Source organism: Pelobates fuscus, chromosome 2 (assembly GCF_036172605.1).
Source record: "Pelobates fuscus isolate aPelFus1 chromosome 2, aPelFus1.pri, whole genome shotgun sequence".
Classification (NCBI taxonomy): Eukaryota; Metazoa; Chordata; class Amphibia; order Anura; family Pelobatidae; genus Pelobates; species Pelobates fuscus.
In genome coordinates, this window is record NC_086318.1 from 257,223,460 (window position 1) to 257,243,861 (window position 20,402).

Consider the following 20,402-nt stretch of genomic DNA (forward strand, 5'->3'; position numbering starts at 1 on the left):
GGTGCTGAGTGTCATGTGTGTGAGGGTGCTGAGTGTGATGTGTGTGAGGGTGCTGTGTATGATGTGTGTGAGAGTGCTGTGTGTTAATGTTAGAAGGGATTCTGTGTTGAAGGAGGTAAACAAAAAATCTAAGCAGGCATTATATACCTGGGAGGGGGGCGGCACTCTCACATCATCCCTGGTGGTCCTGCAGGCTAGAGTTCACTCTCGCGAGATCGGGGGCGTTGCCATGGCAACGCTCCAGATCTCGCGAGAGGAACCCGGTGGAGCTCCAAGATAGAGCCCCAGCTGCATATCTATTAAAGTGGGCCAGTGAGGGAGATATCTGATCTCCCCACCGGCCCGCAATGGAAAACAGCGGGGCCGGCGCTCGGATAGTGCCGGCCTTGCATAGACCAGCAGGGGAGATCCTGTGACATCCCCTGCCGGCATTTGCCCGGTGTGCCCGATGGCCAGTCTGGGCCTGGTACTGATGATATCATAGGTAAAAGGGCAGTTTATTTGTGAAAAATACAAAAAAAATTATATAAACCCTAACTTTGGCCAGGGTTTGTGACTAAGTGGCTACTAAAAAAGACTGGATGTACCCCATTTTGAATACCCTGGGTTGTCTCCTTTTACAAATGGTACGCCTAGATGGGGTTAATTTTCATTCCTGGGCTACTATACGGTCTCAAAGTCAACATAGGCAAGCAAACCGATCTGCAAATTCCAATAGAAAAGGGGAAATCCCTACATTTGACCGCTGTAAGTTTCCAAACATTTATAAAACCTGTACATGGGGGGTACTGTGGTACTCGTGAGACATTGCTGAATACAAATATGTGTATTTTATTGCAGTGAAATCTAACAGTGTTATGACATTCACAATTACAGAAGCTTCCCCATTCACTGTTAAAATGTCATGCAGAACTTGAAAAATAAATGTTTTTCTCATACTTTTTTTTAGATTTTATTCACATTCAGTTATGTTTTATAGAGATATTTGATATGAAATGAAAGCCCTGTTTCTCGTCAACAAAATTATATATAATAAATATGGGTGCACTTAATATGAAAGATATGAATTATGGTTAAACAACATATAGTGCAAACTCCAGGTTTTGTTTACGTTTTGTTTTGATCACAGCTTGTGCAATTGGCTCCGTCCTTAAAGGACCACTATAGTGCCAGGAAAACAAACTCGTCTCCTGGCACTATGTAGTCTTTAGGTCACCCTCTCCCGTTGGGCTGAAGGGATTAAAACCCTTTCAGCCACTTACCTTTAAAATCCTTTCAGCCACTGGGCTCTCTCGGTGCTGGGGAACTCTCCTCCTCCTGCCGACGTCAGCGCCATATGCGCATGAGCCTCACGCGCATTCAAGCCACCCATAGGACGTCACAGTGAGAATCGCGGAAGCGGCATCTAGTGGCTGTCAGTGAGACAGCCACTAGAGGCTGGATTAACCCTCAGTACAAACATAACAGTTTCCCTGCTGCAGGGTTGAAACTAGAGGGACCTGGCACCCAGACTACTTCATTGAGCTGAAGTGGTCTGGGTGCCTATAGTGGTCCTTTAAAGGGTTAATTATATAACTTTTTTTTGTGCACATTTGAAGTGCAGCACTGTTTTTTTGGTATTTTAACACTGTTACATATGAACAGATATAGTGCAACACAGACACATGAAGGGAATCATAAAGACTCACACAGAATTCCACAAGCATTGACAAATATGCACAGATACATACCCACAAATGCTGAAACCCTTGCACAGATACATACATAGGTCCACAAAAAATGACAAACATGCACAGATACATACACAAGCAGTGCTGTCACTGTGGAACTGTGTTCCACCCTTTTCCCACGTGCGGCCAGAGAGGACACTCTGCTGGGAGGAACTTCCTGTTGGGTCACAGGGAGCAGCGCAGGGAGAGACAAGGAGAGGAAGCTCAGCTCTGCACAGATGCATCCAGGCAGCTGCTGGTATGCAGTGGTGTATCCTGGTTTTGTGCTGCCCTAGGCATGAAAAAACTCAGGCACCCCCCCTTCCCCGCCCCGCCTTCTAAATACACATAAACACTCACTGACAGACACATATACACTCAGTGTCAGACACACACATTCACTGACAGACACACATACACTAGCTAACGCACACACACACTCACTGACAGACATACACACACTAACAGACACACGCTCACTAACAGACATGCATGCACACTCACTAACAGACATGCATACACACTAACAGACACACACACACTAACAGACACACACATAGTAACACACTTAGTAACACACTCACTAACAGACACACACTCACAATTTTTTTTTAAATTCAACCCCCCCAGCCTCCCTACCATTGGGAGTGCTGGGGTGGATTTTCACTTTCCCTGGGGTCCAGTGGGGCTGCTGGGCTTCCGGCTTCAGCATCACTTCGGTGGTACGCGCGAGGGAGCTGAACAGGATGATCAGTGCTCCCTCGACGCCCGCCCGGAAAGTGCCACCGCTGCCATCCTAAGGTGGCCAGCCAGCTCCTGGGCCCCCCAGGACAAGAGGCTGGCAAGGCATTTGCCAGGGTGATTGGGGGATCATCTTTTTTTGCCGCCCCCCAGAAAACGCCACCAAAGGCCTCCTGGTAAATACACCCCTGCTGGTATGTGTGAATCAGTGTGTGTGGTTCAGTCTCTGTGTGTGTGTGTGTGTGTGTGTTTGGGGGGGGGGGTTAGTCTGTGTGTGGGAGGGGGCTCATGCTGTGTATGGGTCACTCTGTGTGTGTGTGTGTGTGTGTGTGTGTGTGTGTGTGTGTGTGTGTGTATGGGTCAGTCTGTGTAGGGGGCTCAGTCTGTGTGTGTGGGGGGCACAATCTGTTTGTGTGGGTCAGTCTGTGTGGGGTGAGTCAGTCTGTGTATGTGGGTGGGTCAATCTGTGTGTGCATGGGTCAGTCTGTGTGTGTATATGGGTCAGTCTGTGTATGTATGGGTCAGTCTGTGTGGGGGAGGAGTTTGTGTGTGTGTGTGTGTATGGGTCAGTCTGTGTGGGGGGCAGTCTTTGTGTATGGGTCTGTGTGTGTATGGTGTGTTTGTGTGTGCGTTTATGGGTCAGTCTGTGGATTTGCATGGGTCAGTCCGTGGGTTTGTATGGGTTGGTCTGTGTAAGGGCTTGAGCTCCAAGAGAGAAACCTTTCATTTCGTGACCTCCCCTGTACCAGATGAATAGGCAGCCTTTATAACCACCATGGGTCTGATTGTGCCACCCACTCCCTCCAAGGTAAGAACAGGGAGAGGGGAATATTCTCTTCTTTTTTTTTTTTTGACTGGGGTGCAGATTTTTGTTTAACATTGTATTAACTATCCACAGACTTCAGGTGGAAGGGGTTTTCAATCACAATTTTTCCCCACCATAACCTATTTGGATTTTACTTCCCATGCACTACCAAGCCTTAATAAGCAAACCAGTAACCAACCTCATGCTGATGAGTTGCATTAACAACGACACAGCTGTCCATGAGTGGTTTGCTGGTTTTGCATCTTTTCTTAAGTTGTGTGTTCAAATCTGTTGTATACATCAAACACAGACTCAAAGGAACCCATGTTTATAATGGAATGAGGCAAAAATGTTATTCTTTGTTAAACTAATTTGCATAGGCCCTCCCAGAAGCCTTTGCATTAGTAGCATTACTGCAGATTTGTGATTTCTGTGGGAAAAGCAAGTCTTATGGCTTGACTGGTGTGCAGATTTTTATTTAACATTGTCTTAACTATCCACAGACTTCAGGTGGAAGAGGTTTTCAATCACAATTTTTCCCCACCATAACCTGTTTGGATTTTAATATATATATCATATCATTCCGCGTATAAAGTTGGCTTCACTCCGGTCTTTAAAATTTAAATTGGCCAGTGCAGTTAGGGCCACCCGACAGGCATGTGTCTTCAGGGGCTCAAAACAGTTTTTGCACCAGGGCCCACTCTACATTATTTCCTCCACTGTGCAGAAGCTTCCCCATACGCAAGCTCCGCCACAATCTCTGACTGAGACACATACACACATACACACTTACACACTTACACACACACACACACATTTTCTCACACACTCACACATTGCTTTTATTTTAATTTAAATCCACCCAGCCTCCCTACCTTTGGGAGAGCTGAGTGGATCTTTCCTGGCCTCCAGTGTGTCTCCTCTCAATCTTCCTGCAGTTTCTCTCTGCTCCGCTGCGAGCGTCATGATGTGACGTCATGCGTCATGGGCGCAGAGAGAAACTGCAGAAGGGTTACTGTTCCCTTGCGCGCTGCCTCCATGCTCTCCGCTGCGGCCGGCTTTAATGTTTCCTGTGCGGGTTAGCAAAGTATAATGAATGCCAGGCGCCAGGGCGAAATATCTAGTCTCCATGTTGACCTGGCGCCTGGAATTTGTCGAGTTTTGTGTATGTATATTTGTATGTATGTGTGTTTATAGAAACGTTTAATAACTTCCCCCCCTACTTTTGTCCCTGGCCCCTTATGTGCCTCCCTAAGTATGAATACTGGAGACGCCACTGCTGTTAAGCCTCTTTAATTGTTTATTGAAACTACCAGTGGTACCAGTGCATTCGGGTATGACTTCTTGGTGCCATGGGTTTCAACAGGCCTCATGACCTGCTGGAGCACTGGGGTAGTTTCACTGGCTGCACTGCTCCTGCCTACAATTTCCACTTCTTTCTGATAGCCATCTTCTGACTATCAGTCAGATTGTTGGTTATCTAATTACTGTGTTGCAACTGTTGGGACCGTTGACTTAGATGGGATATGATAACATTATACAAATGTATCTGGGGCTAATATACACCATTGTTTGGAAATCTATTCACAAACAGGACACAAGGTCATGCGTTTAGACTGGAAGAAATACGTTTTAGTCTAAGGCAAATGAAAGGTTTTTTTTACAGTAAGAACAATTAAGATGGGGAATTATCAGCCTGCATAAGTAGTTTTAGCAGAAGATGTACAGATGTTTAAGCAGCAAGTAAATGCATACTTGCAAAAACATAATATTCCATGATATAATTATTCAACTGTAGGGTAATAGCTTCCTGATCCAAGGATACATCTGACTGCCATTCTGGGGTCAAGAGGGATTTTATTCCTAGTTTTTTGCAAAATTGGAAGTGCTTCAAACTGTTTTTGTTTTTTTGTTTTTTTCGCCTTTTGGATCAAAGGCAAAAAAACAAATGTGAGGAAGGTTAAACTTGATGGACACATGTCACTTTTCAGCCTATGTAACTATGTAGTTGGAGGATTGCAAAATAGAGAGCATTCCATCATATAGCTGATTTTTTGACTAAAGGTAAATTGAGATGACTGTTAGCAAACCATACATGGCTGTCAAAAAGCATATATATACATTTAAAAGGAAAACAACAACAAAATAATGATATGGCATAATATAACATAAAGATTATATTACAATTGATGGATTCCCCTATAAGCCAGGAAATATAAGTAATATGTATGCATTGCAAACTGATACAAATAGTAGCCCAGCAATGTATGTAATAAACCCATTCATTCTCTCTTACTGGCCCACACTGATTGGTCATTAATTCTGTTGCATACTTCCAATCTGTTACATAATCACCCAGCTGCAGACCTTGCAAGATACCTACATTCAGTTACATACAGCCACCTAGTCACATTCACCCCAGCTAATAAACTTCATATATTTATCCCCCAGTCACATTCCCATATCCAGTGACATGGCTACCCATAGCCACACACATGCACTATGTCACATCTTACCCATTATATACACCTACATGTCATGATAAACACATGCGAATAAGTGTTGGTGAGTTATATCTTGTAGGTGACATCTAGATAAAACCCTGGAAATAGACAATCTTTAAAAATATATATCTTTTTTCATAAGGTATAATTGTATAGCTTGTCTCTGCTTTTTTTCTAGTCTGGCAATATCCATCTTTAACCAAATACATCTTGTTTAACTGTGAGATTGTAAATGAATAGTTATATCTTGTAGGTGACATCTAGATAATACCCTGGAAATAGACAATTTTAAAAATATATATCTTTTTTCATAAGGGATAATTGTATAGCTTGTCTCTGCTTTTTTTCTAGTCTGGCAATATCCATCTTTAACCAAATAAATCTTGTTTAACTGTGAGATTGTAAATGAATAGAAGAATTTACAAACTCTTTACCCAGAGATCTGCTCTAGGCTTGACTTAATTAGAGAGTCAATATCCGCTAACTGTTAGAGAGAATTCTAACAAAATCCACATCCCTTGCAATGTACTGTGTGATTTCAATGAAAGTTTAAGGTGTTTTTAGAAAAAAGAAGAAAAAAACACTTTAGACACAACAGGGTAATCCCTAAATCCTGGACTGGTAGGGGGTACTTGAGGAATGGGTTGGGAACCACTGTGAAGAGCGGTTGGATGCTGCCGCTCTTCACACCTCCCTGTGAGCTGCAGCAAGGCCCAGTTATGCCTGTCAGAGATGCACTCCCTGCTTGGCACCAGCCTCCCGATGCAGCCCTAAAAGAAAAAAAAATACTTCTATCCGACGCCTGGAACTGCATGTCCCAGAAGTTGGGCGATGTAAATTCCACATCCCTGATACAAACTGCATACTTTATACATAATTGCAAAATGTTATGATTACATACATGTACTACATACATACACTGCTTAATACACACACACACACTGCCTGATACACACTGACACGGCCTAATACACACATAGACACCGCCTATTACATACACACACACACACACACAGACACAGCCTATTACATACACACACACACTGCTTATTACACACACACACACTGCCTGATACACACACTGCCTGATACGCACACACACTCTGCCTATTACATACATTCACACACACACACACTGCCTGATAGACACACACACAAACTGCCTATTACATAAACACACACACACACTGACTGATACACACACACACTGCCTGATGCACACACACACAGCCTGATACACACACACACACACACACAGACACAAACACTGCCTATTACATATGCACCCACACACACACACTGCCTGATACACACACAAAGCCTGATACACACACACACACACATACACTGCCTATTACATACGCACCCACACACACACATTGCCTGATATATACACAGACAGACACTGCCTAAAACACACAGGCACTGCCTATTACACACACACACCCACACAGTCTGATACATACACACACAGAGACACTGCCTAATACACACAGACACTGCATATTACATACACAGCCAGACACTGCCTATTACATATACACAGACACACACATACCAGATGGGGGCTAGGAGCACTGGGAGCAGTCCAGTCAGGCACTGTGGTAACTCCTCTGTTGTCATTCTTCCAGTTGCTCCTCAGGCAAAGGACAGGGGGTGCAACACCCTGCCATCCTCTTCAAACCTCCTGGTCTTGGGAGGAGGGGGCAGAGTTAGAATGTTTGGGGCGGGGAAAGGCAGAGTTTGTTGTGGGATGGGTGGGGTTAAGTGTTTGTGGGTGGGAAGAGGCGGAGTTACAATCGTAACTCCTATTATCAAGAGAAAGCATTTCATCTGAAATGCGAGGAGGGCTGAAGCAGTGAGGGGAGGGTGCCTGCAGCTGTATCACAGGCGGAGGCGGGGTCTCTGTGCTCTCGGTGAGTGAACATTGCCAGCATACTCTCATGGGGGATTCAGACAGTATTGCAGCCCTTGTGGGCGCCCCCTCTCACACAGCGCACTAGGCCACCACCTAGTCTGCCTACAGGGTAGCGCCGGCCCTGCAGCAACCCCCTTACACACACAGCCACCCCCTTACACACACAGCCCCCCCCCCTTACACACACACACACCCTTACACACACACACCCCTTATACACACTGCACCCCTTACACACACTGCCCCCCTTACACACACACACTCCCTTACACACACAGCCACCCCCTTACAAACACAGCCTCCCCCTTACACACACACACACACACCCTTACACACACAACCCCCCTTACACACACAGCCCCCCATAAACACACATAGCCCCACATAAACACACATAGCCCCCTTATACACACATAGCCCCCCTTACAAACATAGCCCTAATACACACGCTGCCCCACCCTTAAACACATAGCCCCAATACACACACTGCCCCCATGCACACACAGCAACCCTCACACAAAAACACACTGCGCTACTCACACACAAACACACTGCTCCCAATACACACACTGCACCCTTTACACACTGATCCCAATATACAAATTGCTACCCCATACATACACTTCACCCCTCTCACACACAAACTACCCCTCCATACACATACTGCGACCCTCACACACACTGCACCCCTCACACACATACACACTACAGCCCCTATCCCGGCAGACCCTTGGTAAGTTCTCAAACATTTTTTTAAACAGATTGACTACTTACTCTGGGAGGGCTCCACGGCAACCGCTGACACCAAAACCACTACAGAGAGCTGTAGTGGTTATTGTGCCTGGATTGTTTCTTAAAATGATCTGCCAGTGCCCCTCCCGGGTTAGCTTCTTGATCCGCCACTGAATTATGGTCAGGTAGATTAATTAATGGACCTTTTCTAACCTAAAATATTATGTTGCTATTTATTTTATATCTGAGGCAATTCCAAGGAAACCAATTTCTTTTAAGTGTTTAGTTGATGACATAAAGGGAGATAGATAGATAGATAGATAGATAGATAGATAGATAGATATATAGATAGACAGATATAATAGCATTTTGTTTCTTTACCTGAACAAATTATACCAGCATCCTCATGTGGCCTGCAGTCATGAACACCCCATCCTCTATGAGAGCATTGTGAAAGGGCTTGCTCACTTCCAGAGCACTTCACATCATCCATTAAGATGTATCCAGAACCTTTTTCAAAATATGCATTATGTAAAGCTTGAAGAGCATATCCACAATTCAGCTGTTTGCATACTATAGCTGCACTTTGGATGCTCCATAAATCATCACATACTGAACCCCAGGATTTGTTATAATTAATCTCCACACGTCCAGAACATCTGTCCCAGCCTCCCACCAGGCGCACAGGGAAATTATCTATAAAAAAACAAACAAACAAACAAAAATCAAGAATGTGTAAAAGATTTGCACAATGTATTGAGCATTATATACTAAATTATTTGGCATTTTGTCAGGTGCAGAGTTGAAGACTTAGAGTTCTCCAGTTTCCATGCGCCCAAGTAATAATTACAAGTTCAGTAATTTAATCCAGTTGTTTAAACCAGCAGAGAGATTCTGTGTGTACTATAACTATTTGCTAGTGTGTGTTTTCATACACCAACCAAATATTAACCCCTTAATGACACAACTTCTGGAATAAAAGGGAATCATGGCGGAATATATCCGTCGTCTGTCCTTAAGGGGTTAAGCTAAATGCTATTGCAACTAGCTACATTAGTAGACACTGAACTGGAGAACACTATGAAATGTGCCATATAATACAATTTTCTTTTCAACTGGTGGCCTCTAAATATTAACTAATACACAAGACAACCACTACTAAAGAGAAATTATAATGGCATCCAGCATTTCCTTATTATTAGAAAATAGTGATAGCTCTCCTTTTTAAAACATTACATTGGATCTTCATTATTGTAATCAATGGTTTGAGAGATTACCAGAGGAGGATGCCCAGGGATTACTGAGATGCCTAGTTTGTCCATTTACGTTTTGGATGAAGGCAGACCTCCAAGTATTATTTTAAGACATAGTGCAGTGTATGAGATGGATCACCTATCTCTCTATCTCTCTCTCTCTCTCTTTCTCTCTCTCTCTAAGCATTTTTACATGTATAATCATATTTTAGGAACTCTCAGGCTTATTCACTGTGACTTGCCAGGATTGTTAATTTAAGGGCAAAACATCACAAACACAGTAAAAATAAATTATAATAAATATTAACATAAATAGTACACACTAAATTAAACTGTGTTAGTTTGGCAGTTTTGTTGCATGTGGTCATGCACTAATAAGAGTTTTATTGTAAAGAGAGAACACTTTTTCTACATTCCTGTTATTTTTAGTATTTATATAACGCCAACTTATTCTGCAGCTCTTTACAATTTTGAAAAACTTTTTCTTTCAGATAACATTTCATGTAACTTTGCTTCTAAGTTGAATAAATGTAAAAGGCTGGCTATATATATATATATATATATATATATGTATATGTATATATATATATATATATGTATATGTATATATATATATGTATATAATACACAAGATCCAGCACACTTACCTATCCACTAAACAGCAACTTCAATGTTGACAGATTTTATTAGTTTTTTTTTTTTTTTTTTTTAAACCACCTAATCTCTGCAAAAATAATGGGGGTTTAGCTACATTATATGATCATACATTGCATACGCCGGCCACAATGTCAATGTACCCCATCTTTGGCAGCTCCTACTCTAACAGCCTAATGTCTGCTCTTATGAGATCAATCCACTTACTTGGGAAATACTTCCTCCTGGGGCTCTCTGCAGTACAAGGCTAAATAGCGCCCTGGGATGAGGCACCTGTGTAAATAATTTTGACCAGCATTTTAAAGTTAATATATATATATATATATATATATATATATATATATATATATATATATATATATATATATATATATATGAGGGAATTTTCTGACATCTCTTTTCTGTGTTTGCACAGATTTAATTGGATTTATTGTCTAGCAAATTTTTACTACATACTACATTGATCAGTCACAACAGTTAAGCCACCTGCCTAATAACATGTAGCCCCCCTCCCCCCCCCCCCCCCCCCCCCCTTGTGCTGCCAAAACAGCTCTCTCTGATGCATCAAGTCATGGTCTCCACAAGACATCTGAACATAAAAACTGATACCAAGGCATTAACTGTAGAGGTGGGGTCTCATCGGATCAGATTTGTTGTTTCAGCACATACCACAGATACTCAATTGGATGTTGTTCGGGGGAATTTATAAGCCAAAATATTATCCTGCTGAAAGAGACCACTGCCATCCAGGAACACCATTAACATAACGGGGTGCACATGGTATACAACAATTTCTAGGTAGATGGTACATTGTACAGCGCTACGGAATCTGATGGCGCTATATAAATAATAAAATAATAATAATATTTAATTTCAAAGTAACATCAACATGAATGCCAAGATCCGAGGTCTCCCAGCATAACATTGCCCAAAGCATAACACTGCCTTTGCCAGTTTGCCTTCTGCACATAGTGCCTCCTGCTGCCATCTTTTCCCCAAATAAATGGTGCACACTCACCCGGCCATCCACCTGATTTAAAAGAAAACATGATTCATTAGATCAAGCAAACTTCTTCTATTGCTCCATGGTTTGACACTCACGTCCTCATTGAAGGCACTATGGCGATGGGTAATCATGGGCATTCTGACTGTCCTGCGGCTACACACCCCATATACAGTAAACTGCAATGCACTGTGTGTTTTCACATCTTTCTATCATGGCCAGCAATTATTCAGCAATTTGAGCTACAGTAGCTCTTTGTGATCATAACAGATGGGCTAGCCTTCGTTCCCCACATGCATCTATGATCATTGGGCACCTATGACTCTGATTCCAGTTCACCAGTTCTCCTTCCTTGCACCACTTTTGGTAGGTAGTAAACACTGCATACCGAGAACACCAGACAAAACTTGCCACTTTGGAGATGCTCTGATCCAGACATCTAGCCATCACTATCTGACTCATGTCATAGTCACTCAGATCTTTTCACTTGCCCATCTATCCTGTTTCCAACACATGAAATTCAAGAACTGTTTACTTGCTGCCTGTTATATCCCACCCCTTGACAGGTTCCATTATAATGATATCATTGTTATTCACTTCACCTGTCAGTGGTTTTAAGTTTATGGCTGATCAGTGTATATATTAATACTACAAAATATATGGCTAAAGTAAATCGTTAACTCAAATTGAATTTAAAATTGCACATGCACACACCACAACACCATACCCCACAATACAGCAACTATATCCCCCAAACACTGCAGACTCTATCCATACACACAAATATATACTATAGTACCCATCTCTCCACACACTACAGCCCCTAAACCCCTTGCACACACTACATTCTCTATCAACATACATCACAACTCCTGCCCCCAAAACACACAATACAACTCCAATCCTCCAACACACTCACTACAGTCATATCCACACACACAATACAGTTCCTATCCAGACATATAACTACACCACTATCAGCTTTATTCACACTCACCCAACTATACAAGCTGTGTCCATGCTCCACCCAAGCAGCATCCCCCCACTCGCCTCCTCACACAAGCACAGATCACCACAGGTAGCCTTCCCAAACACACACACACACATATACACAACCTAGGCTGTTCCCCTCTTTTGTCCTCTGGTGTCGCACAAACACAGCAAGTACACATTTGATCTTTTACACTTTGCAACACTACAAATCTTGGTCCTGAATGTACCATCAACACTCTAAAGCAGATAATATATACAGTCACATAATATTAGCAAACAGTTGCTATGCCATATACCGAAGTACTATAAATATTAAAACACCTTTTTATAAAATTCTATACTCGTCTTTGGTTATATGATACCCATTTACAAATTACCTAAAGAGAGCACTGATCCTATGAGAAATAGACGGCAAAGTGTCCTGTGAATGGTCCCCATTTGAAGAACATATGAAGAAAATAGGGGAAGCTATATATATATATATATATATATATATATATATATATATATATATCATATGTCTATTAATCAATTTTGATTAGTAGTTTGAACGTCAAACTTTCCCTTAACAAAAAGGAGACTATGTAAAGGTAATTGTTACATATTGATTTAAAACAACAAAAAAAGGAATTTATATTGGATCAATGATTTCCATTGTTAATGTCTAACACTGAACTTTACATAAGCCTTCATATATAAATTATGATTCATATGGCTAAATACACTGGGGTTTGCTTTGGTCATCATGTGGATTAAGTGAATGGTAATAAATCAATTTAAAGGTCAGATTCAGATTACTAAAACTGTTAATAATACTATGTGTTAATAAGTGAAGTGAAAATAACTCTTGATAGTTTACCATTTTAGGCCTACTTTTAACATTTCTGTCAAAAAAAATGGATATGAGGTAATTATCTTTAAAAATAAAGGGAAAGACTGAGCGCCGGAGCCGCGAGGGAGAGGACGACCAGCAGGAGGGACAGGGTGTGGCACCCCCCTACTGGATGGCACCCGGGGCGGACCGCCCCCCCCGCCCCCCCCTTAGTACGCCACTGCCTCTGGTAGAGGATCCGAAAATGAGGAATACACACACCACCCAGGAGGGCAGGACCCCTGGACGAGAGCGATGCGGATGGAATGTTTAAAAGACCGTTTCTGTCGGGGGGCGGGGCCTGACAGCCAAGATGGCCGGACGTGCATCCTGAATCCTCCAGCACCAGCAGAAACGAATCCACTAATCCTGCCCAAACCACAGGGTCTAGCAAATTAAGGTGCTTGGAGCAAGATGCAGCACCACGCAGGGATCAAGGCGATACCAGTCCGGCACCGATCCAACCTGGTGAAGCCTGGACCGGCCATGCGGCCTACAATGGAGCGGAGCCTGCAGCATGGGGGAGGCGGCCGATCACCCGGCAAGGGATCCGCTCCGATTCGAGACACACACACGGCCCTGCTACTCCCCCCCATGGACCGGCGGGGGTTATCCCGGTCCTCGCTGGGGACGGTCACCCCCAACCAAGCGACACACTCAGCAGAGAGGCGGCAATGCATGGGCCCACCCAAGATGGCGGCTCAGACGCGGCCCGCGAAGGGGAGAGCCCGCATCAAACCGCCAGTACACACTCTGGAGTTCTTCGACCGGCTTGGCGCGAGCCTCTGGTCGGCACTCCACACTAAAGACCAGACCTTCAAGACGGCAATGAAACTAGCAGCGGCGTGGATACGCCCTAAGATCCGCCTCCACTTAAACAGACACCCGCCAGCGGCACCCAGAGCAGCTACCCGACGGTGGCTACGCCAGGCACCCAAACGGCAAGAAAAATCAATGCATCTCCCAGGCGCCAGCTCCCGGGTAAACCAGAAGGGGAGCACCCTTCACCCCAGAACCGCTCCTCGCCCAGGGACGTCTGCAACCTACCAAGCGGCGCCATTCCGCATGGGCGAACACCCAGACCCCAACACCCGAGAGAACGCGGATGATGAGCCGGCCTCCCACACAAGCTGCACACAAGCTCCAAGAGACAGCGACCAACCGGGCGCACATCTTACCTTTCACGGTACAGCTGCTCACCGGAGAGCGACAACCATGATCTGCGGAGCTAAGGCCCCATGGGACTTTCCGGTATGTGTCCTGCCAGAGCCGACCACAGGTGTAGGCTGATGCCCACTGACTCGCGCTGCCGCACGGTGGCCTGGACCGCGAACATGATATCACATCTGCGCAGCCATTGAGGACTATGTCCCGCCAAATCTTTAATCTTTACTTTTAATTTGTCAAGCCTTGACCTCCCTGTGACAGGCGAATGATTGAAATATTAATATTTGAATTACAGCATGTTGCTTAATTAGCTTACCTAATAGAGCTAGTCTGTTTGCAGCCTAATAATACACCTTAAGCCGATGTTATACTGCATTATGTGACCCAGCCTGTTCCTACTGTTTAACTGTTATTGAAATTTGCAGTAATCATCTTAGTTTAACTCCTTCTCGGTTCCAGCATATGTATCTTCTAGCTACTTAACTTCTCATACAGCGTTAAGACATAGTACTAACCATTTAAATGTCAATGTCGGAGCCAGTTACAGCTAAAACATCAAGAAACTAGACAAGCTAGCCTAAAATGACACTCAACTGTTTAAACTTTGTACATCACAATTATGCTATATCCTGTATTATCTACGTTCCTATCTTGTTTTAAAAAAAAAAAAAAAAAGTGCAGTACCTCTTGACTGCCTGTGCCAAATGTATAACACGGTATGTAGTAGTAAACAAGTCAATGTGTACAACTGTATCTAACCCTGCACTCAAAAATAAAGAATTTAAAAAAAAAAAAATAAAGGGAAAAACATCAAAGACAATTATGGACAACTATTTGGAAAATCCACAATCTTGTATGGAACTCTTTTCTCATCCTATTTTATTTTTCTACAAATTAATGGGTTTTCATGAAGAACATCACCATATTTTCTTATTTAAGGAATAGGTCGAATTTGGAAAGGACCCCTAGCGCCTCAAAAAAAAAAAATAATAATAATAATAAAAAAAAAGAACCCTCAAACTCCCAGTCCTCTGGTAGAGTTAATATTTCCACTATATTGTTCAGAGAAGCATATGACATTTAATCCCAGGGGAGTATGTGTTGTGTTTATAACTTAAATTAATGTTTAGATATGGACACCTGGGGTGGAGCATTCAGAGAGTAGGGCAGGTCGGAGCTCCACTCCTCAGTTTTTACACAACTGAGAGAAATAAGGCCCAGGCCAGGGTTTTGGACTGTCTCCAACCCATTGCTCAGCTGCAGGTAATCATCTGCAGCAGTGGGAATAAACCGCTCCCTGCTAGGCAGGTACAGTTAGATTTTTGGAGGACTGGAAGGAGCAGGCTGACTGAGAACTGGAGTGCAAAGAGTTGAAAAGACACTAGGTTGGTGAAACCTGTATTTTTTTTGTTATAGTGTAACCCTTGAGAGATAAGGAATTTGATGTTAGGAAGCGCTCAGACGAGCTAGGATTTTGTTTACAGGTATTTCTGTTATATTATTGTTTCTTTCATTTGCTGCTGTCTCCGTGGTGATTAATAAAGTGCCTGGATTTACACCCTGTTTCAAATTATTATGCAAATTATATTTTTCTCATTTACCTAAATAATTGATGTAAATAACAGTCAGCATAATTCTCATGTTATTAACTATTAAGAGTACAATTTAAATTTTATTGAACAAACCCCCTAATGATAACAGCATTTGTTTTAAACATAAAAAACATACAATGCACTGTTCCAACTTATTACGCACAGTGAGTTTCAAAACACTTTATAGGTTGTAAAGAACTGAAAATTGTCATTTGTTGTGTTTGCAGCATATTTACTGAAATAAAAAGCTATTTCAATCAAACTTATAACAACATTTTAACTTTTTAAACATTTTAACAGGTCACGTTACATTTTAACATAGGACCCCTTATTTGATAGTAGCTTGAAAAGTCTTGCATCCATTGAACTTGTGAGTTTTTGGACAGTTTCTGCTTGAATTTGTTTGCAAGATGTCAGAATAGCCTCCCAGAGCTGCTGTTTGGATGTAAACTGCCTCCCACCCTCATAGATCTTTTGCTTGAGGATGCTCCAAAGGTTCTCAATAGGATTGAGGTCAGGGGAGGATGGAGGCCACACCATGACTTTCTCTCCTCTTATCCCCATAGCAGCCATTGATGCAGAGGTATTCTTTGCAGCATGAGATGGTGCATTGTCATGCATGAAGATAATTTTATTACAGAAAGCATAGTTCTTCCTTCTGTACCAGGGAAGAAAGTGGTCAGTCAGAAACTCCACATACTTTGCAGAGGTCATCTTTATGCCTTCAGGGACCCTAAAGGGGCCGACCAGCTCTCTTCCCATTATTCCGGCCCAAAACATGATTCTGGCCCACCACTGCCTTGCTGACGTCGCAGCCTTGTTGGAATAGGGTGGCCGTCTACCAACCATCCACTACTCCATCCATCTGGACCATCCAGGGTTGCATGGCACTCATCAGTGAACAGGACTGTTTGAAAATTAGTCTTCATGATTTTTTCTGCCCAATGCAGCCGTTTCTGCTTGTGAGGATTGGTTAGTGGTGGCCGAATAAAAGGTTTATGCACAGTTGCAAGACAAATATCTGTTTGATGCTATGTAATGGTATTTTAGCAGCTGCTCTCTTGATTCGATGCATGGCTCTGGCAGAAATCTTCCTCAATGTGCCTTTATCTACACAAACCCCTCTGTGCTCTGAATCAGCCACAAATCTCTTAATAGTGCGATGATGACACTTACGTTTTCGTGAAATATCTAATGTTTTCATCCCTCGTCCAAGGCATTGAACTATTTCACTCTTTTCGGCAGCAGAGAGAGCCTTTTTCTTCCCCATATTGCATGAAAATGGTGCTCTGCTTAATAATGTGGAACACCCTCCTTTAGTAGTTTTTCCTTAAATTGGGCTCACCTGGCAATCTAATTATCACAGGTATCCGAAATTGTTTTCAGTGATCAAAAGAGCCCTGAGACACAATATTATCCATGAGTTAAACTGAAAAACAAAATATTTAATCTTTGTGAATAGAATTTGCATAATAATTTGGAACAGGGTGTGTGTTACTTTAAAAGACTGTGCATGTTTGTACCCTAGATGACCATGCTAATTGCTATAAAGGATCACAATATATACACATTATATATATGTCTCAGGAGTCGTAACCCAACACGCAGAAAAGAGGAAACCACAAAAGGTCCGAAGACATAGTACTGAGCCTTAGAATGGCCGGACTCAACGTAACTAAACAACAAGAATCAGGGACAAAAATAAATCAAGGACAGGAATAACCGGAATACTTAGAGTCAAGACAAAGCCGGGGTCAGGATACCAGAAATCCCAAGTAAAATACAAAGTCGGTTTTGTCCAGGTGACTGCGATGAAAGGAACGGACCAACCTAGGAGCATGAATATCAGCCCAAGGGACCCAGGAACGTTCCTCAGGACCATACCTCTTCCAATGGACCAGTTACTGGAGACTACCCCCACCCCCACAACCGATACAGGAGCTGGAGAAGTGTAAGGTCCAGTAAACTGATTACAGATCAGCGGTTTCAACAGGAAGGTATGGAAAACATTAGGCATACGCATGCAGAGCCGCCATCAGGGGGTGACAACCATGACGGTTGTCACGGGCCCGGCGGTCCTGGGGGGCCCGGACTGCTTTGGCAGTCCAGGGCCCCACAATTACTCTCTGCACCTATATAGAGCGATGATCGCTATATATAGGTGCAGCCACGGGCCCCCGGCTCCCTATACTTACAGAGGGGGCCCAGCGGACTGTAGCTGTACTTTACAGCATTTCCTGCTCTCTAACTCCCGCGAGACGTGAGGAAATGCTGTAAAGTACAGCTACAGTCCGCTGGGCCCCCTCTGCAAGTATAGGGAGCCGGGGCGCCCCACAATGGCACTGGACCGGACCACCAGGGATCAAAGAATCCCCCCCCCCCTCCCTGAACCAGGTAAGAAACAGAGAGGGGGGAATAACATTACATTTATATGCATACACTACTAAACACACACACACACACTGCATCCACTACACTGACACACACACTGCATTCACTACACTGGCACACACACTGACACACACACTGCATTCACTACACTGACACACACACTGCATCCACTACACTGACACACACACTGCATCCATTACACTGACACACACACACTGCATACACTACACTGACACACACACACTGCATCCATTACACTCACACACACACTGCATCCACTACACTGTCACACACACTGCATCCACTACACTGACACACACACTGCATCCACTACACTAACATGCACACTGCATCCACTACACTGACACACACACTGCATCCATTACACTGACACACACACTGCATCCACTACACTAACACACACACTGCATCCACTACACTGACACACACACTGCATTCACTACACTGACACACACACTGCATTCACTACACTGACACACACACTGCATCCACTACACTGACACACACACACTGCATTCACTACACTGACACACACACTGCATTCATTACACTAACACACACTGTATCCACTACACTGACACACACACTGCATCCACTACACTGACACACACACTGCATCAACTACACTGACACACACACACTGCATCTATTACACTGACACACACACTGCATCCACTACACTGACACACACACTGCATCCACTACACTGACACACACACTGCATCCACTACACTGACACACACACTGCATTCACTACACTGACACACCCACTGCATTAATTACACTAACATACACTGCATCCACTACACTGACACACACACTGCATCCACTACACTGACACACACACTGCATCCACTACACTGACACACACACTGCATCCACTACACTAACACACACACACTGCATCTATTACACTGACACACACACTGCATCCACTACACTGTCACACACACTGCATCCACTACACTGACACACACACTGCATCCACTACACTAACACACACACTGCATCCACTACACTGACACACACACTGCATCCACTACACTGACACACACACTGCATCCATTACACTGACACACACACTGCATCCACTACACTAACCCACACACTGCATCCACTGCACTGACACACACACTGCATCCACTACACTGACACACACACACTGCATTCACTACACTGACACACACACACGGCATTCATTGCACTGACACACACTGCATTCATTACACTAACACCCACTGCATTCATTGCGGGGGGAGGCCGGCCGGGCGGGGGGGGCGCCCGAGGGGCCCAGACCGTGTGCTTTGTCAGGGGCCCCAAAATGTCTGGTGGCGGCCCTGTACGCATGGAATGAGGCAAGTCCAGAGCATACGATACAGGATTCACTATGCGCAGGATGTGGAAAGGACCAATGAAACGAGGAGCAAACTTAATTTATGGTACACGGAGACGGATATTTCAGGTAGACAGCCAAACCCTATCCCCAATTACATAGGCATCGTCATGCAGCTCCTTCCTATAAGCCTGTAACCTTTGTCTCTGAGCAGCCTTGTTGTATTACAAGAAACAGCCATGTGTTCATCCAGAGCTGGCATTCCCTGTGAGGAGAATGCAATCAGAAGAACAACAGGATGCTGGCCATAGACTACCTAAAAACTAGCGTTATTGCGAGCAACCTCAGCCCAATCATCTTGGGATGAGAAACGAAACTATGTATGTACTGCTCAAGAGACTGGTTGGCATGTTCAACAGCTCCATTAGTCTGAGGATGGTAAGCAGAGGAAAAGGACAATTAAATACCCATCTCTGAGCAAAAGGCCCTCCAGAAGCGAGAGACAAACTGACTACCTCTGTCAGATACAATTTGTTGCGGTATGCCGTGGAGACGGTATACCTCCCTGGTGAAAATCCAGAAAAGCCAATTCTGATTAGGGGGGAAGGTGTTTTCTCAGGGGTATGAAATAAGCCATATTAGAAAATCTAACTACAACCATGAGAATGACAGTATGACCACTGGAAGGGAGTAGTTCTACAAAAAAATTTGATAG

The 20,402-nt window shown here is 43.7% G+C and overlaps 1 protein-coding gene across 1 annotated transcript in view; it reads right to left on the bottom strand.

The window, feature by feature from the left end:
* The window catches only part of LOC134586284 (scavenger receptor cysteine-rich domain-containing group B protein-like), a 114,110-nt gene that overhangs the window by 87,841 nt on the left and 5,867 nt on the right, over positions 1 to 20,402 (bottom strand). The window contains exon 2 of the mRNA XM_063441771.1: positions 8,791 to 9,105. Within this exon, the coding sequence (XP_063297841.1) occupies positions 8,791 to 9,105 (315 nt within the window). The remainder of the gene's footprint in view (positions 1 to 8,790; positions 9,106 to 20,402) is intronic.